This window comes from Natator depressus, chromosome 24 (genome assembly GCF_965152275.1).
Source record: "Natator depressus isolate rNatDep1 chromosome 24, rNatDep2.hap1, whole genome shotgun sequence".
NCBI classification, from domain to species: Eukaryota; Metazoa; Chordata; order Testudines; family Cheloniidae; genus Natator; species Natator depressus.
Genome location: NC_134257.1, coordinates 19,598,175 through 19,619,497, shown reverse-complemented (window position 1 = coordinate 19,619,497; position 21,323 = coordinate 19,598,175). Strand labels below are relative to the sequence as shown.

The following is a 21,323-nucleotide window of genomic DNA, read 5'->3' as shown; positions in this document are numbered from 1 at the left end:
CCCCCACCACAGACATTGCCCACCTGGTGGGCGTGGCCAGCCGGGCCACTGGCTCTGCCCCCGGGAGGGGCTTCAGGGCAGGGCAGCCAGTGGGCGATGGACTTGGTTCTTCCAGGTGTGACGCCATGCTGGCCCCGCCCCTTTGGACCTGGGCCGTGGGGGGCAGCAATGGGGAGCAGGCCTTTGCCTCCAATCAGAGCAGGCTCTTCTAAAACACAGACGCTCCCAAAACTGGCACCAATGGGAGGCAAGCGGCTTGGAATCCCGACCAATGGGAGGAGGCTCACTCAGAATTCTGGCCAATCGGAGGAGGCCTGGTTTGAAAGCCGGGCAATTGGATGCGGGCTCGCCCAGGGCCTGCACCAATCAGAGGAGAGAGAGGTTGAATCCTGGCCAACAGGAAAAGACTTGCTCAGAATCTGCACCAATAGGAGGAGACCTGCCCTAAATGCCAACCAATGGGGGTGGGGGTTGGAATTCCCACCAATTGCATGCGGCCTGGCTTTGAAACCTGGCCAATTACCCAAAAGACTCAGCTGGAGTTTCCACCAATCGGAGGAGACATGGACTGAACTGACCAATGGCGGCTTGGCTTTCCCATTGACTCTCTGAAATCTCGACCAATAGGAACAGACTTCCAGGATGCACCAATCGCAGGAGACCGGGATCGAACTGGCCAATGGTGGCCGTCCCTGGAATGCACTGTGGCCAAGTCCCCACCAATGGGGAGTGTGGAGTCTCTCTGAGCGGGCGGGGAAGAATCTGGTGGCTGTGTGGCCTTTCCCAGCATGCTTTGTGCCATGTGGCCAAGGCTCAGGGGGCCGGGGCTGAGCCCAATGGTGGCAGCAGGGGGAGCCCCCTACGCCCCTGGATCTCGTCTGTACCCCACCCCCCTGTGTCTGTTGTGGGCCCCAGGGTCGCTGCCCCCTGCTGGTGCCAACTATTTATTACAGAAACTCGTCCGACCCACGGGCTGTCTCTCTCTAGTTCTATCGCAGCCGGTGCCCCTCACTCCCGACCCCCAGCCCCCTGGGCTCCCCCACCCCAAGCTCTGCCGGTGCCCCTCACTCCTGACCCCCAGCCCCCTGGGCTTCCTTCTTCCCCCCGCCCCTCCCAGCCCCACAGCTCTGCTGGTGTCCCGGGTGGATCACAAAGCAGCAAGTAGGCAGGTGATAGACTGGGGGGTTTGTGGCTGGCAGCTCTGACCCCCAGACTGTGGATGTCTCAGGCACACAAGGATTGGCGGGGCCTCCCAAAGCAGAGGAGTGAACCCAGGAGTCCTGGCTCCCAGCCTCCTCACCCCCACTGTAATCACAACCTCTCCTGTGCCGACAGCACCTCGTCACAAGGAGCCCTTTGTCTCCCAGGCCTGTGCTGGGGGGCACTGGGTGCCAGGCTCCCTCCCCCATGTTGGGGCTGGGCTCACGTGCAGCGAACAGGCCAGAGACGTTCAAGGAGAAGCTGTTGTTTTAATGAGACGATCCATGGCATGAGTTTGTGGGGACTCAGACCAAGCTGCCACTGGGACCTCCTGGCCTGACTGGGCCCCCCCTCTCCAACAGGGCAGGGCTTGGTGGCCTCCCGCCCTGGAGGGATGTAAGAGGGGCCAGGCCATAAGAGAATCAGGTACAGTGGTGGGGGAGGGGGGATGGATGGGGTGGATCTGTGTGTGTGTGTGTGTGTGTGTGCAAGGAGCAGTGGGGGGTGGGAAGGGAGGGTCGAGCTCTGGGCAGGCAGTGGGCTCTTCGCCGCTATCCAAGCTGCTGTTTGTTCTGCAGACCCACAGTCAAGTCTCTCCAGGACAGGGAAGTACATTGGTGGGGCCGGTGGGATACCTCATGGCTGGGTGCGGGAGGGGCTGTGTGCACTTGTGTGTGTTGGGGGTGGGTAGAGGCTGTGTTTGTGGAGCTCTTCCTCCAAGTGCTTTGGGGGTGGATGGAGGAGTCTGGTTCAAGGACGGCGGCACTCACGTTGGTGGGGGTAGTGGGATGGATAAAGGCTGTGGGCGGGGGTGCTGTGAGTGTGTGTGTGGGTGTGTGTGTAGCCCTCTTTGCTGCTGTCCCCGCTCTGGGGACACCCACAGGTCTCTGGTCAGGAAGAAGCACATTGGTGTCTACGGTGGGATGGCTGCGGGGCTTCTTTGGCATCTGCCTTTGGGCTGCTCTCTTCGCCACTGCCGTCCATGCCAGGGGCACCCCCCTCACTCAGTCCCTGCCTCCCTCGGCCCCACAGGCCCTGCTCCCTGTTCTGGATAAGTTCGGGTTCTCTCAAGCCAGGTTGGGGGCCACCGAGCTCTGGGCCAGCCCGTCCACGGAGGAGGCTGCCTGCTTCCTCTGGCTGTGGGACCCGGCGGAGTAGCCTGCATCCTCCAGCAGGGCCCGGCGGAAGGCCCCGGCCAAGGTGGTGCGGCCCAGCGCCCGGCGGAAGTCCAGCCCCATGAAGAAGTAGAGGACGGGGTTGGCGCAGCTGTTGAGATAGGCCAGGGAGGAGGCCAGCGGCAGCCCCACGGCCATGGCCTGGCCCTTGACGCCTGCCAGCTTGAGGAGGAGGAAGAGGTGGTAGGGGGCCCAGCAGAGGAAGAAGGTCACCACGATGGCCGCCATGACCTTGAAGGGCTTCCTGGAGCGGACGGTGGCTGGGCGCCCCCTCAGCATGGCCGCCAGGGCCCCGTAGCAGGCCAGGATGATGGCGAAGGGGGCCAGGAAGCCGCAGAGCAGCCGGAGGAGATACAGCGTCAGCTTGGGCCCTTCTCCCAGCGTCAAGGAGCACTTGAGGCCACTGGCCTTCCCCTCCGGCACCAGGTTGCGGTAGAGGTAGAAGGGCAGGCTGGCCGCGGCGGCCGCCCCCCAGGCCCCGGCAGCGGCCGCCCACGCCAGGCGGGGCCCCCGGCGGTTCCTGGACCACACCGGGAAGGCCACGGCCGCCAGGCGGTCCAGGCTGATGGCCGCCAAGAGGAAGAGGCTGCAGAACATGTTGAGGTATTTGGTGAAGCTGGTGGCCCGGCACAGGAAGACGCCGAAGGGCCAGTGCCCGCGGTAGAAGGCGTTCTTCGCCAGGGGCACCACCCGGGTGACCGAGAAGATGAAGTCGGCCACCGCCAGGTTGAGGAACCAGACGCAGTTGATGGAGCGGCCGGCCCGGCGGGCGGTGAGCCAGATCACCAGCCCGTTGCCCAGCGAGCCCCCCACACAGACCACAGTGTAGAAGATGACCTGGACTCGGTCCATGACGGCGCCCAGGTCAGCCTTGGCCTTGACAGGGGAAGGACCAGGGCTGGTCAGCCAGAGACTGGAGACGTTGGCCTCCATGCCAGGACCTGAGATAGAGAGAGACGCTGAGAGTGAGGGGAGGCCTGTTCCCAGAGCCTGCCAGTCCCCCGCCCTGGGGCCGGACCAGCACCGGTGCCCCCAAGAGGGGAAAGGCCCCATGTCCTATTCCCTGCCCCACTGAGTCAGCCAGTCTCCCACCCTAGGGCCGGATCGGGGCTAGTGCCCCCAAGAGGGGAAAGGTCCCGTGTCCCGTTCCCTGCCCCACTGAGCCAGCCAGTCCCTGCGCTGGGGGCGGCACCCCCTAACCAGGGAAGGGTTCACAGCAACCCTCTGTGGAGGTGGGGCTGGGTTTATTTGCATGGCCAGGCTCAACCCGGGTCTTCCCCAGGTGCCCTTTGTCCGTCTCTGGGCTCCCAGCTAAGGGCCCCGGGAGCGGTGGAGCTACGGGGGGCACGATCGCTCCCTGGCAGCCTGGGGGGCGGGGGGGGGTACATCTGGCTCCTTGCCCAGTGTCCCGGACTGTGGGCGGACAGAGGCCAACTTCCGCACCTGGTTTTCATCGCTGCTCCCTCCCTCCCCTGCCGTCGGCGGCGGTGGTGCCTCTCAACCAGGAAAAAGGGGGAAATAACCCTGTGCAGGGCTTCTAGGACGCCTGGGTTCTCCCCCTGGCTCTGAGAGAGGAGTGGGGGCTGGGAGCCAGGACTCCTGGGTTCTATGCAGGGCAGACCCAGCCCTCCCACTTATCCAGAACAGGGCCAGGGCCACCCCCCAAAAGCCACCAGAGCCCAACCACCGGCACAGAACAACCAAGACAAATCTCAGCCCCCCTCCCCCACAGCCCCCTCCCAGCTCGCACATGGAGCATCCTCAGACCCCCCCAGAACGGCACAACAGAGCCACAGACCCACCCCCCGCCGGTCTGTCTACACTGCGCGACAGAGGGACACACCCTCGCTTCGCTCCCGCGGGTGCTGAAAACGAGCGACGAGTCGGGGGCACCTTCCCCCCCCGCAGCCCCTGGCTCGCCTGCTGCCTGGCCTGGGCCGGTCTGACCCCGATGGGGCAGCCCGGGTCCGGCCACAGGGCAGACGCACACGCACGGAGCTAGGGTGTTATAATTCACATGCCATGTCACAACCGACCCACAACGTGTGCACACGCCCAGACCTGGAGTGTTATAACGCACACACAGCCACAACCGACCCACAACGTGTGCACGCACAGACCTGGAGTGTTATAACGCACACACAGCCACAACCGACCCACAACGTGTGCACGCACAGAGCTGGAGTGTTATAACGCACACACAGCCACAACCGACCCACAACGTGTGCACACACAGACCCAGCGTTATACCGCACACACAGCCACAACCGACACACAACACGTGTGCACACAAACGCAGAGCGATTGTTTTAACGCACACACCGTCACGGCAGACACACACCCAGAGCGATGGTTATAACGCACACACAGCTGACACACAACGTGTGCACCCCCCCGCACAGAGATAGACTATTACCCCCCCCCGGCCCCTGCCCCTGCCCCTGCCCCTGCCCCTGCCCGTGTTCCCGGGCCGGCCGCCACAGGGGCTGGGTGGGGCCCCCCACCCCGTTACCTGGGGAGGCAGCGCCCGCCAGCCCCGTCCGCTTGTGTCTGGCCCGGAGCTTATTTTCCGGGAACCCGGCGGCTGCCAGACCGCCCCCCCGGGCTGGGCCCCAGCCAGAGCGGACGCCGGGGCAGCGATGCGCTGAAAAGGAGAAGTGGGCTGGGGGCCACCACCTGTTGCGGCCAGCGTGGGGGCCGGGGCGGGGGCCGCCGGGGCGGGAGCGGTGGGGTCGTGGCAGGGGAGAACCCAGGTGTCCGGGACACGGGGCAGGGCTCGCTGAGGAGCCAGGTGTGAGCAACTGGGGAGGGGGAGGATTCCCACAATGCACTGCTTCAGAGCAGCCCAGCGAGGTGTCAGGCAGCTCCCCGCATGCACGGCTGCCCCGTGGCCGGGGGGGGGGCAAGAGTTCCCAGCATGTTCTGCTCCCCCTTGCCTGGCAAGGCCTTAGGGTGCTGGGCTGGTCTTGGCTGGGGTGTCGCCTTTGGTGGGCGTCTCGGCAGCGCCCAGCCATCCACGGGGGGGGCTCGACCCCCGCTCTGCCCCAGGCCCCGCCCCACTGCTCCCCTTCCCCCAACCCCGCACCCCACCTCTTCCCACCCCCGCTCGGCCCCCACTGCATCCCTTCCCCCAAGCCCCCACCCCACCTCTGCCCCCACTCCACCCCTTCCCCCAACCCCCCACCCCACCTCTTCCCACCCCCGCTCGGCCCCCACTCCACCCCTTCCCCCAACCCCCCACACCATCTCTTCCCACCCTCGCTCTGCTCCCACTCCACCCCTTCCCCCATCCCCACACCCCACCTCTTCCCACCCCTGGTCTGCCCCAGACCCTGCCCCCACTGCACCCCTTCCCCCCACCCCATCTCTTCCCACCCCCGCTGTGCTCCCAGTCCACCCCTTCCCCCAAGCCCCCACCCCTGCCCTATTCTGCCCCCTCCCCCACCTCTTCCTGCCCCCGCTCCTCTCCCTCCCCTCCCAGGTGATCACGGTGGGTGGGAGGTGCTGGCCTGGGAGGGGCTGATCCGTGGGGCTGCCGGTGGGTGCTCTGCCACCCCTCGCCCACCTCTGCCCTGGGCTTTCGCTTCCTCCCCGACCGGTGGGATGGGAAGCTGGGTTGCTTCATCCTCTGGTGGAAAACTCCCCTGGCCCCAGAGCAGGGGCCTCGGCTTCCCCTTTCCAGATCTGGAACCGGAGGTATCGTCTTCCTCCCGCTGCGAGCCAGGCTGGAGCCCCGCCCGCCTGCCATGCCCGGGGAAAGAGACCCCTGGCTCCCTTTGCCAGCCCTGGGCGGGGAGTAGGGTCTAGGGGGTGAGAGCGAGGTGGGCTGGGAGTCAGGACTCCTGGGTTCTCTCCCTGGCTTTGGGAGGGGAGTGGGGTCTAGTGGGTTAGAGCAGCAGGGCTGGCAGCCAGGATACCTGGGTTCTCCCCCTGCTCTGTGAGGGAAGTGGGGTCTAGTGGGTTAGAGCAGTGGCAGGCTGGCAGCCAGGATACCTGGGTTCTCTCCCCGGCTCTGGGAGGAGAGTGGGGTCTAGTGGGTGAGAGCAGGGCGCTGGGAGCCAGGATGCCTGGGTTCTAACCTCAATCTGTGAGGGGTGTGGGGTCTAGTGGTTAGAGCAGGGAGGCAGGGAACCAGGACTCCTGGGTTCAATTCCCAGCTGTCTCACTGATTCACCATGTGGCCGTGGACAAGTCTCACCCGTTCTTTTCTCTGTAACAAACACACCTGGTGGCCACTGGGAGCGCCAGAGCCACAGCCCCACCCACTAAAAGACATGGCGCTGCCCATGGGAGGGGCTTACCAAGCCCTGCCCACTAAGTGGCATGACTCCGCCCAGGGGCGGGGCTTGCAGAGCTCTACCCCACTGGCTGTTCCCTCCAGGCGCGGCCTCCCCGGGGCTAAAGTCACATCCTCTGCCTTTGGTCTTTCAGAGAAACCCAAGCCACTTTGGCAGCTTTTTTCACCATTTCTTGGGAGAGGCTATTGCCGGGACGGCGGAAGGATACAAAGCTCAGGGGGAGGGCGGGGGAGTTCTGGCCTGTATCACAGAGCATGCCTCTCAGGATGCTTATTGGAGGGGCTATTTTTGCTGGCGTTCATCTGTCTGGGACAGGATACAAAGGAGACAAGGAGACGCCCTCTACTTGTGGGGTGGACTACTTCTTTTGAGTGGAAGAAGACAGACGGGGGGGCGTAATAAGGCCCAGCCCTTGTATTTAAAGGGCGCAGCTTTCCCATGTGTGTTTCAGGGACTATATTTTGTGGTGGAAGGCCACAAAACAGAGCGCGAGACGATGACAAAGGAAGTAGTCCCGGTACCTGCGTAAGATGGAGCTTTATTTTAAGATTTTTAAGGGGCTATTTTACCTTTTATTGTTTGGTGGAAGGACACACGCACAAGTTATGGAGGAACGTCACAGGGCTTCTGTACGAAAAGGGCCTGGTTTTCCGCTATTTTTTTTTGAGGGACTATTTTTTTTGGCAGAAGGACACACAATCAGCATATACTGAAAGTAGATCCGGCTCCTGTATAAAAAGAGTCCAGTTTTGAGACCTATGTTTTGAGGGACTCCTTTGGTGGCGGAAGGATGCTCAGTTGGTGTCCCTTGAAAGTAGAGCCGGCTCCTGTATAAAGGGGGCTGGATTTCCAGAGTTCTTTTTTTTGGGACGGACTGCCTTAATCGGTGGAAGGATACACCAACCAATGGAGTGGTCGACGTCACAAAAGTAGATCTGAGTCGTCCGTATAAAGAGAGCCTGGCTTTAGGAATCACTCCGCCGCGGTCTGAAAATCAGGCCCCAAAATGGTGGCCACGGGGTGGTATCCACAGCAACCGCCACGGCCACAGCCTTGTAACAGCCCCTCCCACCCTGTGGGGGCGGCGGCCAGTGAGCACCACCGAGTTCCTGCAGCGTGGGAAAGGGGCGTGGCCCGTTATTGCTCCGGTGTGGCCAATGAGGGAAAGAGTTCCCAGCATGCACTGCTCCGGCGCGGCCCACAGCCTCCCAGCATGCACTGCTCCGGCACAGCCCAGGGCTCCCAGCATGCCCTGCTCCGGCGCGGCCCAGGGCTCCCAGCATGCCCTGCTCCGGCGCGGCCCACGGCCTCCCAGCATGCACTGCTCCGGTGCGGCCCAGGGCTCCCAGCATGCACTGCTCCCGGCACGTCTTGCTCGGAGCGCTCCCACAGCTGCCCCCCGCTCCCCCGCCCCCGAGGCCCTGGCCCCCGCCCCCCGCCCCGTCACGGCTGCGGCACCCGCAGCTCAGAGGAGGTGGTGGAGCCCAGCGAGCGGTTGCGCCGGCGCCCGCGGCCGCAGCCCAGCGAGTCCTCGGCCAGGGCGGCCTCCAGCCAGCGGGCGCGGCTGCTGCCCCGCAGCCCCTCCTGGAAGCGGCGGCCCAGGAAGGCGTAGAGCAGGGGGTTGAGGAAGCAGCCCAGGCAGGTGAGGCTGAAGGCCAGGGAGGCGCCCACCCGGATGGCCGCCCGGTTGTGCGGCGAGCCGTGCAGGAAGTTGAAGACGTGGTAGGGCAGCCAGCAGAGGAAGAAGCTCAGCACCACGGCGGCCACCACCTTGGCCGTGCGGCCGGGCCGGCGGCCCCGGTGCCCGGCCCGCAGCACCACGACCGCGTGGCAGGCCGTGATGACCAGCAGCGGCGCCAGGAAGCCGGCCACGAACCGCACCGCGATCAGGGCCTGCTTCCGGGCCACCCCCGTCGCCCCCTCCCCAAAATTGTTGACGCATCTGCAGCGCTCGGCCTGGCAGCTCACCCGCCGGAAGACCAGGTAGGGGACCGAGAAAGCCCCGGCCAGCAGCCAGGCCCCGCCGGCCGCCCCCCAGGCCCAGCGCGGCGTGCGGAGCCGCTGGGCGCAGATGGGCCGGGCCACCAGCAGGCAGCGATCGGCCGAGATGAGCGTCAGCTGGAAGACGCTGGCGAACATGCTGAGGAACAGGAGGGAGTTGACGGCTTTGCAGAGGAAGTTGCCGAAGGCCCAGTGATTGTCCGCGGCGGTCTTGGCGGCGTAGAAGGGCAGCAGCAGGGAGTAGAGCAGGTCGGCCAGCGCCAGGCTCAGGAACCAGATCGAGTTGACCGTCCGGCGCATGCGGAAGGTGGTGACCCAGACCACCAGGCCGTTGCCCACCAGGCCCAGCAGGGTGGAGACCACGAAGATGGCCACCGAGAGCTGGTTGAGGACGTTGGAGGTGTGTGTGGCGCTGATGTTGGCCACGGGTGGGGTGGCGTTGCCGGAAACCTGGGGAGAGGTGACTGCTTTAGCACGTGGCCTGGCCGGTGCCCCTCAGTCCCGACTAGGGTTGCCAGGTGTCCGGTTTTCGACTGTAACGCCTGGTCGAAAAGGGACCCTGGCGGCTCCGGTCAGCACCGCTGACTGGGCCGTTAAAAGTCCGGTTGGCGGCGTGGTGGGGCTAAGCCAGGCTCCAGGGCTGCCAGGGAGGCTCCGTATGAGGCCCCTGCCCTTGAGTGCTGGCTCTGCAGCTCCCATTGGCCGGGAACCGCGGCCAATGGGAGCTGCGGGGGCGGTACCTGTGGGAGTGGGCAGTGCGCACCGCACAGAGCTGCCTGGCCGCCCCTGCGCCTATGAGCCGGACATGGCGGCCTCTTCCGGGAGCAGCGTGGAGCCTGGCTTAGCCCCACTGCGCCGCTGGCTGGGAACTGCCTGAAGTAAGCGCCCCCTGGCCGGAGCCTGCACCCCGAACTCCTGCCCCAAATCGGAACCCCCTCCCGCACCCTAACTCCCTCCTGGAACCCGCACCCCACCCCCAGCCCTGAGCCCCCTTCCGTACCCAAACTCCCTCCCAGAGCTTGCACCCCTCCCTGCACCCCATCCTCCTGCCCCAGCCCTGAGCCCCCTCTTGGAGCCCACACCCAAACTCCCTCCTGGAACCTGCACCCCCCTCCTGCACCCTACCCCCAGCCCTGAGCCCCCTCCTGCACCCAAACTCCCTCCCAGGGCCGGCACCCTGCACTCCCTGCTGGAACCTGCACCTCCTCCCTCACCCAAAGTCCCTCCCAGGGCCCGCACCCTGCACTCCCTCCCTCTGTCCCAGAGCCCCCTCCTGGACCCCAAACCCCTCGTCCCCGCCCCCATCCGAGAGCCCACACCCCCAGCTGGAGCCCCGCAGCACAATCCCCTGCCCCAGCCCAAGGAAAGTGAGAGCGGGGGGGGGGGGGGGAGCCTCGGGGAGGGCTTGGGGTAGGGGACAGGGCTAGTGCATTCGGTTTTGTGCAATTAGAAATTTGGTGACCCTACTCCCAATACGCAGCCTCTGCTGTCTCCCCCCCCACCTCTGCCAGTGCCCATCACTCCTGTCCCGCAGCCCCTCCTCTCCCAACCCCCTCCTCGCCAAGCTCTGTCGATGCCTGAGGAGGGGGAGTGTTGACCTGGGAATGTGGCAGGGGGGTTTCATTGGGGACGGGAGACCTGAGAGCCTGTCACCTGAGCCAGGAGGGGGAGGGGGAGGTGACACCTCTGCCCAGGAATGTGGACGGAGGCTGCAGCAGGGAACCTGCTGGGTGGGTTTAGTTCAGTTTGGGGCTGGGTGGAGGAACACAGGGAACCCCAGGGCTGGGGTCTAAGCTCCCTGCTCCCCCAGAAGGACTTGACTGAGGGGTCCTGGGTGTCCCCACAAGCTCTGTTTTGGACGGTGTTCCTGTTGTCCAATAAACCTCTGTTTTACTGGCTGGCTGAGAGTCCCGTCTGTCTGCGGAGTTGGGGGGCAGGACCCTCTGGCTTCCCCAGGACCCCGTCTGGACGGACTCGCTGGGGGAAGCGTACGGAGGGGCAGAGGATGCTGAATGCTCCGAGGTCAGACCCAGGAAGGTGGAGCCGGGTGAGCTGTGTCCTGCAGACAGGCTGCTCACAGAAAGGAGACTTCCCCAGAGTCCTGCCTGGCTTCATGGGGAGCAGTTCCAGAGCATCGCCCAGGGACTCCGTGACAACTGGTGGCAGCGGTGGGATGTACTGCACCCCGTGGATGGCGCTTCCTGCAGTAAGTGACGGGGGAGCAGTAAAACGAAGGGGGATTGACGAGGACCAGGCGTGCTGAAGGCTCAGAGAGGAGCGGTTTCGGGGGGCGGTTAACCCCTGGGAGTGTGTGACCAGCGAGAAGGACTGTGCAGTCATGGGGTCCTCCTGGGGACTGCGGTGAGCAGTCTCAGGGGCGGAGGAGCCTGGGGTTTGGCCCTGGGAGAGAGAAGGACTTTTGCAGTAACAGGGTTCCCCTGGGGATTGCAGCGAGCGGTCCCGGGGCGGAGGAGTTTGCAGCTCGACCCTGGCAGAGAGGTGGTGACCTCTAGAAGGGCTGGCACACTAGGGGTTCTCCCTGGAAACCGTGGGGAGCTGAGAGCACACAGGCCTGTGAGTCCACAACAACTTGGGAAGAGCGGAGCGACGGCCTGTCACCGTCTCCTTAAGAAGGACATTGTAACCCTGTGCAGAAAGAAAAGGAGGACTTGTGGCACCTTAAGGTGCCACAAGTCCTCCTTTTCTTTTTGCAAATACAGACTAACACGGCTGTTACTCTGAAACCTGTTTCCTTCACTGTCACACTTCTCCACCCAGCTAACAGGTAAGGTCCAGGGACACTCATCTGCCACTCTCCTGGCCTTCCCACCCTGCTGACTAGACACATCCATCAGCTCACAAGGCTGCCTAGGCTCATCCAGACTTTCCTTACCCAGCACCTTGCCACTCCCAACAGATCCCCTGCCCTGCCTGTGTCTCCCCCACTCAGCTGGGGTCTCAGCTCCCACTGTGCTCAGCGCTGCCCTTGCTGTCCCAGTGGGGTAGGCAGCGAGCTCGCTGCTTTCCTCAGTGCATCAGAGCCAGCGGGAGCCCCCGCTCCACTGATTGGTTCCCTGGATTCAAATTCAAACCCTCGGCAGTTACCGGAGCAGGGCCTGGATCCTGTCCCAAAGAGACAGTCGCCCCACAACAGGGTCTCGCAACTGGTGTCCTGGAGAACCCCAACGACCAGCCAGCCCCACCCCTCCTGGGTCTGCACAGGGATCTGGGCCACAGGCAGGGCGAGGGGCTACATCCCTGGGACCCTCACCCAGCTCACCCAGCCCCTCAGCATCTGAGGCTGCACCACCCAGGGCCTGACAACAGTTCTCTGTGTCCCAGGATCTCGCCACCCCAGGAATGTCTCCCCATTGACCATCACCTTCCGCTCCCACTGGGGGTCCGAGGGGCCTGGCCCCAGGAAACTCCACACAGACATATAGGTTGGGACGAGGAGGGGGAGCCTGTCCACCGCCCCACCCATCTGGCTGATGGAGTCTGTGGCCTTGGGACCCAGCAAGGGAGCTAGACACCGGGGCTTTTCCGCAGGGTCCCCCTGGTTCAAATCTCCAGCCTGCTCAAAGGCAGTGAGGTGGCATCCACATCCTCCCCTCCTTAACCAGGGGCAGCAATTTACTCTCGAGGTTCCCTGCGGAACTGGCACCCCGGGCCCGGTCTATCCCCACTCACCCCGGGGAAGTCCCCTAGGCCTCTCCGCCAGTTCATGCTGCTGCTGCTTCTGCAGCTCTTTCTCGGGCTCTCGTGTCTCTCACAGTCCTCTTGCTCTCTCGGACTCAGCTCCAATCCTGTCCGTCTCCGATCCCCCGATGGGGAACCCGATCGTGAAGACCCTTGTCTGGTCGGGGACAGGAGTCTTGGGGATGCCTGGCTCCCACTCCAGGTGCTCCCAGATCCTGCTAGAGCCCCATTTGGGGTCAGGAATCTGCTCCTTAGAGCGGTCATCCTCCTCCAGCTGCACGATGAACTGTGCCTTGGTGAACTTTCCAAGGCTCAACCCTCTCTTTCTGCACAGGGACAGGTTTCAGAGTAACAGCCATGTTAGTCTATATTCGCAAAAAGAAAAGGAGTACTTGTGGCATGAAGTGAGCTGTAGCTCACGAAACCTTATGCTCAAATAAATTGGTTAGTCTCTAAGGTGCCACAAGTCCTCCTTTTCTTTTTAGTGAAGGAAACGTGCCTGTGTCTGTCAGGGGTATTGACTTGCCTGTGGAGGGAGCTACCCTGAGCTCCAAGCAGTTGTCTGTGACCAGCCTTGTGTGCTGGGACAAGGGGAATGAGATCCCAAGCTGTGTGTCTGCGAAAGGAGAAAGTGTGTCCGGCTCTTCTTTGTCTGTGGAGCAGACAGAAGGGGCCTTTCAGCCTGTGACGGTTGAGGGTCGTGCAGTTGTCTCAGAGTTGGTTCTGGATCCAGCTAAAGCCCAGGAAGGGAAGGGTCCTAAGTTTGTGTCTGCTCGGGAGAATGGCCCTGTAACTAGGTCGCATCCAGTTAGGGTCTATGTAAAATCCCAGAGACCAGACAATTCTGGTGCTTGTATTTTGCCTGTTGCTAGTGTCTTGTTGGGAAAGGGTGGAGCAACTCTGACTAATCAGGGTGAGATCCTAGCCAGGGCACAAGGAGAGCATGAAGGCGATTTGAGTGTGTTTCCTACTGAGGGTGTGGAAACCTGTAGCAAGAAGAAAAAGATTCCTGAACTCGTGTGTGGCAAAGGGAAGAAGAATGCTTCTAGCCTTTTATCTAGGAAGTCTGTCAGTTTGCCTGAAAGGGGATTGTGTAGGAATCCACCGGATGGGCCAGAGGTAATTCTGGATGTAAGGGAGACCCAGAAAGAGTCTGTTGAGAGTGAGTTTTTGTGTGTGGGGGGGGGTGAGAAAACCTGGATTTGTGCTGGAAATGGCCCAACTTGATTATCATACACATTGTAAGGAGAGTGATCACTTTAGATAAGCTATTACCAGCAGGAGAGTGGGGTGGGAGGAGGTATTGTTTCATGCTTTGTATGTATATAATAAGATCTTCTACACTTTCCACAGTATGCATCCGATGAAGTGAGCTGTAGCTCACGAAAGCTTATGCTCAAATAAATTGGTTAGTCTCTAAGGTGCCACAAGTCCTCCTGTTCTTTTTGCGAATACAGACTAACACGGCTGTTACTCTGAAATTAATCAAGAAAGTTTCAGTTCCTAACAGCCAGAAATGTTCTGTTGTGAATGGATCCACTGACTTTCCGCTTGAAGGATCCAGTGTGGAGAGCTTTGAGAAGGTCTCAGATGAAGTGAAAGCTGCTAAGAAAGTTAAATGGTCCTATAACCAAGTGGCTGTGTTTGGCCAGCTTGCTGGGGAGAAGACCCAATCCCAGTTTGACCCCCTGTGGTTTTGGGATGGCCAAAGGGCACGGGCCACATAAACCTTCCCACATGCGGCCTGCGAGTGCTATTGACCACCCGCGACCTAAGGGAGGGCATGAAACTGGAGGGGCCTGGTGTAACTCCTACCAAGGAATGGGAGAGATGCTGGGGCATCCATGGGAACGTTGGTGGCTTCGAACTTCCCCAGGTCACCGGCTAAAGTGACCCCGCTCAGTTCGATCTCGAAGGGGGGAGAGATGTGACCAAGGGGGACTGTTCTTAATGTTTCCTCTGAATAGTGTGGGGGTGCCTCAGTTTCCCCTATGCAGTTCTTAAGTATCTAGGGGGTGGCAGAAGGGTGTATGATCGTTGCAGAGCCCTAGAGGGCAGGTGTGTGCAGGGGTCTAGACACAGAGAATGGCCGACACCCTGTTTCCTGGCAACTGATGGCCTGGCCCTTCCCCCTGCAAGGTGAGAGCTAAAGGGTTGGAGAACAAAGGAATCAGGTGCCCTCCTGGCCCGGGGAAAGGGGAAAGCCCAGAGGAGCGGGGGCTGGAGGGAGTTTGAGTTGGGGGCTGGCTGGGACATGGAGTGAAGGGCAGACGGGGTTGTCTGGCTCACTGCCCCCCCAAATGGACCCAGCTGAGGGGTCCTGTTCTCTGCACCTGCAAGCTCTGTGTTAGACCATGTTCCTGTCATCTAATAAACCTCTGTTTTACTGGCTGGCTGAGAGTCCCGTCTGACTGCGGAGTTGGGGTGCAGGACCCTCTGGCTTCCCCAGGAGCCCCGCATGAGCAGACTCACTGTGGGAAGCGCACAGAGGGGTAGAGGATGCTGAATGCTCCGAGGTCAGACCTAGGAAGGTGGAAGCCAGGTGAGCTGTGTGTCCCACAGACAGGGTGCTCCCCGAGAGGAGGCTCCCCCAGAGTCCTGCCTGGCTTCGTGGGGAGCAGGTCCAGAGCATCGCCCGGGGACTCCGTGTTAGTGACGCAGCGGGGAGGGGGGAGTGTTGACCTGGGAATGTGGCAGGGGGGTTTCACTGGGGGTGGGAGACCTGAGAGCCTGTCACCTGAGCCAGGAGGGGGAGGGGGAGGGGGAGGTGACACCTCTGCCCAGGAGTGTGAAGACAGGCTGCAGGAGGGAGCCTGCTGGGGGGGTGGGGGGGCTAGTTTCAGTTTGGGGCTGGGTGGAGGAATGCAGGGAACCCCAGGGCTGGGGTCTAAGCTCCCTGCTCCCCCAGAAGGACTTGACTGAGGGGTCCTGGGGGTACCCACAAGCTCTGTTTTGGACTGTGTTCCTGTTGTCCAATAAACCTTCTGTTTTACTGGCCGGCTGAGAGTCTCGGTGAATCCCAGGAAGAGGGGTGCAGGGCCCGGACTCCCCCACACTCCGTGATAGCCCCTCACTCCCGACTCGCAGCCCCTGCTATTCTGCCCCCCCAGACAGCTCCGGGACCTCTTGTCTCAGGGGATTTCTGTTCCCAGGTGCTAACCTCGTGTTCCCTCCCCGCCAGCCTGCTGTGCCACACACAGCCAGCTTCCCCCGGGGGGGGTGGGTACCAACCCCGGGTTTGTGCTACAGGGCCCCGTCCTTTGGAGAGCCACTCAGCCCCTCCTGAGCTGTGGCTACGGGGGGGCCCAGCTCTTCCTCCCCACCAGCTTCAGCAGCATCGACCCCGACTTGTACTAGAGGAAACTGAGGTGAAAGGACTCTCTGGAGGTCACACAGAGAGTCAGAGCCGGGAAGAGAACCCAGGAGTCCTGGCTCCCAGACCCCATGGCTTTAACCACTAGACCCCACACCCCTCCCAGAGCTGGGGAGAGAACCCAGGAGTCCTGGCTCCCATCCCCCCCTGCTCTAACCCACTCGACCCCACACTCCTCCCAGAGCCAGGGATAGAACCCAGGAGTCCTGGCTCCCAGCACACCTCGCTCTAACCCACTAGACCTCACTTCCCTCCCAAAGCCGGGGAGAGAACCCAGGAGTCCTGGCTCTTTCGCCGTACCCCATTATTTAGTACCCCTCTTGCTCCATTCACCCCCTGAGCCAACTGGGATAGTCTCTAGCTGCCCCGTGGGTATTCACCTGATTTTAGTCATTGCCAGATCCCCGGCCAGCAGGGGCCCCTGTGGCCGTCTAGCCTGACCCCACGTTAGCTCAGGCCAGAGACCGCCCCTGAAACCATCCCCAGAGCTGCTCTTTTAGGAAAACCCCCAGTATGAACTGAAAATCTGCCGGGGAAGGAGAATCCCCCTCGGCCCTGGTGCATGGTCCCAATGGTTAATTCCACCCCACCCCGGTAAAAACTGACCAGCCCTGATCAACTCTCTGCTCCCCGCGTAGGGACGGACAGATGGGGATCACGTTGCCCCGGAGCCTGCCCTGGGCTCACCACACGAGGTGGAGCTCCTGGCATCACTCTCTCTGCGGCAGGGCTTCGAACCCTCAAATCGTCCTCGGGGCTCTGCTCTGACCCCTCCCCGACTGACTGTGTGCCCCAGAACCGGACCTAGAGTCACCCCCGGGTCAGCTCCAGAGGGAAAATCCCCTCCCTGCTCCTCGAGATCCCTGCTTACACTGCCCAGGGCGGCGTTAGCCCCAGTCCAGCCGACTCTCTGCCATCACCCCAGATCTGTTCCAGAGTCGCTACCCCCCAGGGGAGTGCCCCGGGCTGACATTTGCGGTTCCTTGCCGTGGGCGGGGACGTGCGGACGTGTTAAACCGCCCGGCGTTTGCCCGCGTGCTCTGGGTCCCTGCCCCGGCCCCCTCGGAATTTCCCGATTTCTGGGCCTTCTGCTGAGGTTAGCTGGGAGGGTTTGATGTTCCCTTCCCGGACACCGATCCCAGCGGTAACTAGCGCAGGGCACGACCCAATCCCCGCAGGACCCCACTGGAGACCCCCCCACACTTGATGATGAGGCCCTTGTTACAGGTGCGCTCCAGTGCCCTCGCGCTTCACCTGACCCACAGGCTGGCTTGGTGGCCTGACTCCGCTGGGCGTGTCCAGTGCTGGGGTAGCAGCCTGCTGCGAGGGACCCAGGAGTCCTGGCTGCTGCCCTCTATGCACACCCCCACTCCAGTGTTAGAAAAGGTGGGGCCGGGACTCAGGACTCCTGGGTTCTATCCCTAGCACTGGGAGGGGAGTGGGGTCTAATGGTTACACGAGGAGGGCTGGGAGCCAGGACTCTTGGGTTCTCCCTCTGGTTCTGGGAGGGGAGTGGGAGTGGGGCTCTGGGTTCCACTGGGGACCCTCTTTGGCTGGACAGTGGGGCAGGTCTCTGGGTTCTCTCTGTCTCGGCTGCTGGGAGGGATGGGGACATGGGCTCTCCCCATCTCTGGTGCCGGTAGATGGCTGTCCCTGCTGCATGGCTGGCTCCCTGCAATCTCTGTCAAATCAAGGCTTGGACTTACCTGCCCCCAGCTCCTGGTGGGGACGGGGGATGCCATGGGCCAGGGAGCTGTGGTTGGAGATAGACCAGGGCTCGTTCCTCTCAGCGCTGTCTGCAATCCTGGCGCTGGGGCTCTGCAGGCTGCGCAGAAGGTAGGAAGTCGGGTAAAGCCGGGGCACTGGCAGGAAGTGATTAGATGCACCCCTTCTGGGGGGGAGCGTGGTCCCCTCCCCAGGAGAGCAGCACGAGGCAGGGCTGGGAGCAGGAGATCTCAGGTGCGGAGGATGGGGGGAGGGCTCAGCATGGGCAGTCCCAGCCTGGTGTCTCCTGAAGGGGACTGGACGGTGGGGGGGGGGGGCAGGGGTCATGGGGGCCTGGGGGGCTGGATATCCTGGCTCTCCTACGTCCTCCGCAGGTGTAGAGGTCTCTGACGGATGAGGAACCAGGATGCTGGGGGGAAAGGACAGCAACATGCCCCTCTAGGGGCTGGGGCGCAGGGGGATAACAGCTGCACTAGTGCTGCCAGCAAATGGAGCCACTCCTTTAGCTCCCCATAGGGGATAATGGCTATACTGGTGCAACTGGTTCTGGGGCAGGGATCGTCTCCTGCAATGCATCTGTGCAGCCCCTGGCGCAGTGGGGCCACGATCCTGAGCAGGGGCCTGACTGCAACACAAGTGCCTCCTGACGGCGATGGCTGGGCCTGGCAGCGCCTTGTGGCCTTGGCCTGGATTTTCCTTGATGAAGCTTCTTAATTGATGCTGCGTCGTTGTGTCTCTCGTGGGGCCGCGTAGCACCAGGGGCTTGTGGCTGAGATGCCTGGGACTCCAGACTCCTGGGTTCTGTTCCCTGCTCTGCCGCAGACGCCCTGTGAGAAACTGCCCACATTACTCCCTGCCCCCCCTCTTCTAACTGCTAGACCCCACTCCCCTCCCAGAGCCAGGGAGAGAACCCAGGAGTCCTAGCTCCCAGCCCTATGTCCTTACTCACTAGATCACGTTGCTTGTCTAGCTAGATTTCCCATCAGCACTTTCTTATCCACAATGCTGGGGCTGAGCGCTCCTCTGGTGCCAACATAGGAATCCCACCTGCTGCTGCCATCTACACCAGCCATGGCAACAATGATTCTCCTGGCTTTTGAGCAGCAGGGCATTAACCCCTCGGGTGCTGCAGGGAAGCCAAGTCGCAGCAGCTTCAGCAGCAGATTGTTCTTGTTCAGCAAGATAATTATCTGGCCATGTTCTCAAACGTCTCGAGCTGGGGTTTTGATTTCAACACTGTGTTTCCTGTTTTTCAGCAGTCCCCCTCTGCTGGAGGGCATCCAGGAGCTCACGCCCCCACCCCAAGATTGAGAGCTGGGGGCCCGTCAGGGGCAACCACTTATGGGGAACAAAATAAGGGCCAGACCCCAGCTGGGGTCAATCGGCCGTAGCTCCATTGGAGTCAATGGGGCCAGATCCTAGCTGGGGTCATAGAACCATAGAATATCAGGCTTGGAGGGGACCTCAGGAGGTTATCTAGTCCCACCCCCTGCTCAAAGCAGGACCAACCCCAACTAAATCATCCCAGCCAGGGCTTTGTCAAGCCGGGCCTTAAACACCTCAAAGGATGGAGATTCCACCTCCTCCCTAGGGAACCCATTCCAGTGCTTCACCACCCTCCTAGTGAAATAGTGTTTCCTAATCTCCAACCTCGACCTCCCCCACTGCAACTTTGGACCATTGCTCCTCGTTCTGTCATCTGCCACCACTGAGAACAGCCGAGCTCCACCCTCTTTGGAACCCCCCTCATGTAGTTTAAGGCTGCTATCAAATCCCCCCTCACTCTTCTCTTCTGCAGACGAAATAAGCCCAGGTCCCTCAGCCTCCCCTCGTAAGTCATGTGCTCCAGCCCCCTAATCATTTTCGTTGCCCTCCGCTGGACTCTCTCCAATTTGTCCACATCCCTTCTGTAGTGGGGGGCCCAAAACTGGACCCAGTACTCCAGATGTGGCCTCACCAATAGAGGGGAATAATCACTTCCCTTGATCTGCTGGCAACGCTCCCACTAATGCAGCCCAAAATGCCATAGGCCTTCTTGGCAACAAGGGCACACTGTTGACTCATATCCAGCTTCTCGTCCTCTGTAACCCCTAGGTCCTTTTCTGCAGAACTGCTGCCGAGCCATTCGGTCCCTAGTCTGTAGCGGTACATGGGATTCTTCCGTCCTAAGTGCAGGACTCTGCATTTGTCCTTGTTGAACCTCATCGGATTTCTTTTGGCCCAGTCCTCCCATTTGTCTAGGTCACTCTGGACCCTATCCCAACCCTCCAGCGTATCTACTTCTCCCCCAGTTTAGTGCCAGCCTGAACTTGCTGAGGGTGCAATCCATCCCACCATCCAGATCGTTAATAAAGATGTCAATCAGCCGTAGCTCCATTTAAGTCAATAGGGCCAGATCCCCAGCTGGGGTCAATTGGCTGTAACAGCACTGAATTTACATCAACTGGGGATCTGGCCCGATAGACTTTAAAGCTGTATGTAGAGGGGGAGCCCAGGCCTTGGCTAGCAGGGGGCTGTGGGTCAGCATTGCGGGGCACCGACAGAGCTGGGGTGTGAGGGGAACCTGTGCTCTACGTGCAGGCTGAAGCCCTCTGCCCTGGCCTAGGACAGACTCAGTTGCAAAAAGCTCCCTGGGCCGGGGGCCTGAAATCTGTCTATCAGGTGTTATCTCGCGTGCCTCGAGCAGAGCAGAAACCTCAAGGCTGCTCGGAGAAAGGGCCTGTGATACTCTGCGAGGCGGGAGGTTGCTCACGGTGATCGTGATCGGGAGATACCGAGCTGTAGAGATGATGAGGCTGATCCTGCTGATAGCTACGGCTTCCTTTCAGAGGCCTGTGCTGGGGCATCAGGGCGCCAGGTATGACCTGCCTGCTCGGAGCCAGCGGCGCTGACGTGCTTGGTGCTGCCAATTTCATCTCACGGGACGGCGTTCAGGGAGCTCCTGCCTTGCGGCCCGGCAAGCCCCTGTACCCGGTGTGCGGGCGGGGCGGCACGGTCCAGAGGTGGGCCAAACCAGGGCCAGGTGGGGTGACAGAGATGCTCTCTAGGGGCCCGAACGCGAGGGAGATCGCCCCCCTGCCTGGCTTTGCCATCAGCCCTCCTTGATGTTTCGGGTCAGTGGCTAGAGTCCTGGTCTGCCCATCACTGTGGCCTCTGGGGACCTTGCAGTTTTTAACACATTGATCCTAGTCACCCTCCCTGCCCCCCATGGGGGAGGGCAGGGCTATTATCCCCAAATGGGTGGTGGGGAAACTGACGCACAGAGCGCCCCTTGCCCGAGGGACTGCATAGCGAGGGTTGGAACGCAGGTGTACTGGGTCCCAGGCTGCCCCAGTCCTTCCTCTCAGCTGGATTTGGGCCCTGATTCGAGCTGCATCGGGGCTCCATTAGGGGATGATCCCAAGGGACCATTCCAGCCTAGGAAATGTTGAAGGTCTTGTGGTAAAGGGTCTGGGTTGAACCCAGACAGCTGGGTTCAATTTGTAACCCTGACATTAACTCGCTGGGTGACCTTGCTTCAGCGCCTCTCTGTGCCTCAGTTTCCCATCTGTAAAGTCGGGGGTAATCATCCTTCTCTATGTAGTATGTGCCTCAGGGCAGGGAGCGTGTCTGACCTGACTGGGGCTCCGAGCCCAGTCCAGGGGGGTTTTTGCAGTGCCCTGCATGGTGGGGGCCCAGATCAGAAGTGATGCCCACTGAAGGGGAAGTCCCCATGTCCCGTTCCCCACCAAGCTGGGGATCTGGCCCCACTGATGCTAAAAGAAACATTTTCCTTAAACAGAGCAGGGCGGGGATGTTAAGACAGCCACTGACCCAGACAAAAAATCAGACCCCCCAAAGAAACAGAGCTAG

General features: G+C 61.6%; 2 protein-coding genes across 2 annotated transcripts; both read right to left on the bottom strand.

The window, feature by feature from the left end:
- Nucleotides 1–1,648: 1,648 nt before the first annotated feature.
- On the bottom strand, nucleotides 1,649–4,920 carry LOC141977139 (chemerin-like receptor 1). The gene is made up of 2 exons (XM_074938466.1): nucleotides 4,888–4,920; nucleotides 1,649–3,316 (listed from the first exon to the last, which is right to left on the bottom strand). Exon 2 carries the CDS (start codon nucleotides 3,306–3,308, stop codon nucleotides 2,268–2,270), a length of 1,041 nt encoding a protein of 346 aa, XP_074794567.1. The 5' UTR covers nucleotides 3,309–3,316; nucleotides 4,888–4,920; the 3' UTR covers nucleotides 1,649–2,267.
- A 3,196-nt stretch (nucleotides 4,921–8,116) lies between these two features.
- On the bottom strand, nucleotides 8,117–17,488 carry LOC141977213 (chemerin-like receptor 1). The gene is made up of 2 exons (XM_074938581.1): nucleotides 17,453–17,488; nucleotides 8,117–9,124 (listed from the first exon to the last, which is right to left on the bottom strand). Exons 1-2 carry the CDS (start codon nucleotides 17,486–17,488, stop codon nucleotides 8,117–8,119), a joined length of 1,044 nt encoding a protein of 347 aa, XP_074794682.1.
- Nucleotides 17,489–21,323: the final 3,835 nt, after the last annotated feature.